This window comes from Atta cephalotes (genome assembly GCF_000143395.1).
Source record: "Atta cephalotes unplaced genomic scaffold scaffold00083, whole genome shotgun sequence".
NCBI classification, from domain to species: domain Eukaryota; kingdom Metazoa; phylum Arthropoda; class Insecta; order Hymenoptera; family Formicidae; genus Atta; species Atta cephalotes.
In genome coordinates this window covers 256060-257633 of record NW_012130147.1, presented here as the reverse complement: position 1 = coordinate 257633, position 1574 = coordinate 256060, and the positions used below count along the sequence as shown (strand labels likewise).

At 36.6% G+C, this 1574-nt stretch overlaps 1 protein-coding gene across 1 annotated transcript in view; it reads left to right on the top strand.

Moving 5' to 3' along the window:
• Positions 1-1574, top strand: part of LOC105624623 (phosphatidylinositol 3-kinase catalytic subunit type 3) — a 7806-nt gene that overhangs the window by 4356 nt on the left and 1876 nt on the right. The window contains exons 3-5 of the mRNA XM_012205979.1: positions 98-188; positions 276-899; positions 996-1468. Of these exons, the coding sequence (XP_012061369.1) occupies positions 98-188; positions 276-899; positions 996-1468 (1188 nt within the window). The remainder of the gene's footprint in view (positions 1-97; positions 189-275; positions 900-995; positions 1469-1574) is intronic.

Here is a 1574-nt window from a genome sequence, read left to right as displayed (position 1 = left end):
ATATATATATATATATATATATATATATATATAATTTTTTTATGTGTATAAAGATAAATTAATAATAATACATTCATTTTATTCTATTGCAGTATTCAATTGTATATTATGAAAAAGATGGCGATGAGGTTTTTCAACATAGATTACAGCCAGACGTTGTGACACTTCCTGATTATGAAATTTTACAAGTAAGATTTTACAAAAGAAAATGGCGATATACGTACCTCCAATTGTCAATTATATTTTGAGAATATAAAGATAAAATTTTTGTTCAGGAGAATCTTGTGGAAGCAAAACATCATAAATTGGCGCGCAGTTTACGTAGCGGCGGCAATACTCGCGAATTAAAACCTACCTCGACTGTACGGGATGCCTTGAATACGATATTGGGATATCCCCCGACAACCGCACTTACTACTGAGGAACAAGATTTAATTTGGAAATATAGATTTTACTTGTCTAGTCAGAAGAAAGCGTTGACCAAGTTTGTTAAGTGCGTTAACTGGAAAGTTGCCGGTGAGGAACGCCAGGCTCTGGAAATGCTAGCTTTATGGGCTCCACCGGATTCCGAGGATGCTTTAGAATTATTAGGACCTGCATTTACTCATCCGGCTATTAGAAGATATGCGATTAGCAGGCTTAATCAAGCTCCTGACGATGATTTAATGTTGTACTTGTTGCAATTAGTACAAGCGTTAAAGTATGAAGATTTTGAAAGCATTAAGATTGCTTATCAAGCGATGTTGAAGGAGAAGGAAGAAAGAGTAGAATCGAAAAATTGGAGCACTGAAAAACTTGAGAGAAGCGAAAGATTGGAAAGAACGGAGAAACTAGAGAAAACTGACAAATTAGAGAAAGACATAAGAAGCAGCGATTCTACATCTACCCCGATTACAACTGTGAGTCAATAACTCTCTTTAGAATATATGTGTGCATTACATTGTTATTCATTTCGTTCTATGTATAATTGGTTTTACATTTATTTATCTTTACAGTCTAGTGAATCAGAGAGTCAACTATCAACGAGCCAAGAACCGCTTATGGATCTAGCATCGTTTTTAATTACTCGCGCTTGTCAGAATTCAATGCTGGCTAATTATTTCTATTGGTATCTCTCTATCGAATGCGAGGATCAGACTGATCCTGCAATAAGCGCTAAGCAAGATACGCGAGTTAGGGAAATGTACGTTACCGTAATGAAAATGTTTTCCATGATGTTAGCGCAGGGGAATACCATCTGGCAAAAAAGAAGAGCATTCCTCTTACGACAGAAAGTGTTCATCGATCAATTGGTATTTCTAGTAAAAGCGGTGGCGCGAGAAAGTGGAAATCGGAAGAAAAAAACTGATCGATTGAGAACGTTACTCACTGATCCAGATCCGGCGTTCAAGATTAATTTCTCGAATTTCGAGCCGATACCTTTCCCTTTGGATCCTGAAATTTGTATCAAGGGAATTATGCCGGAAAAGTACATATTTAAGTTGTTTGACTATAGCGATATATTACTAATGTTCAAATGTGTGTGTGTGTGTGTGTGTGTGTGTGTGTGTGTGTGTGTGTGTGTGTGTGTGTGT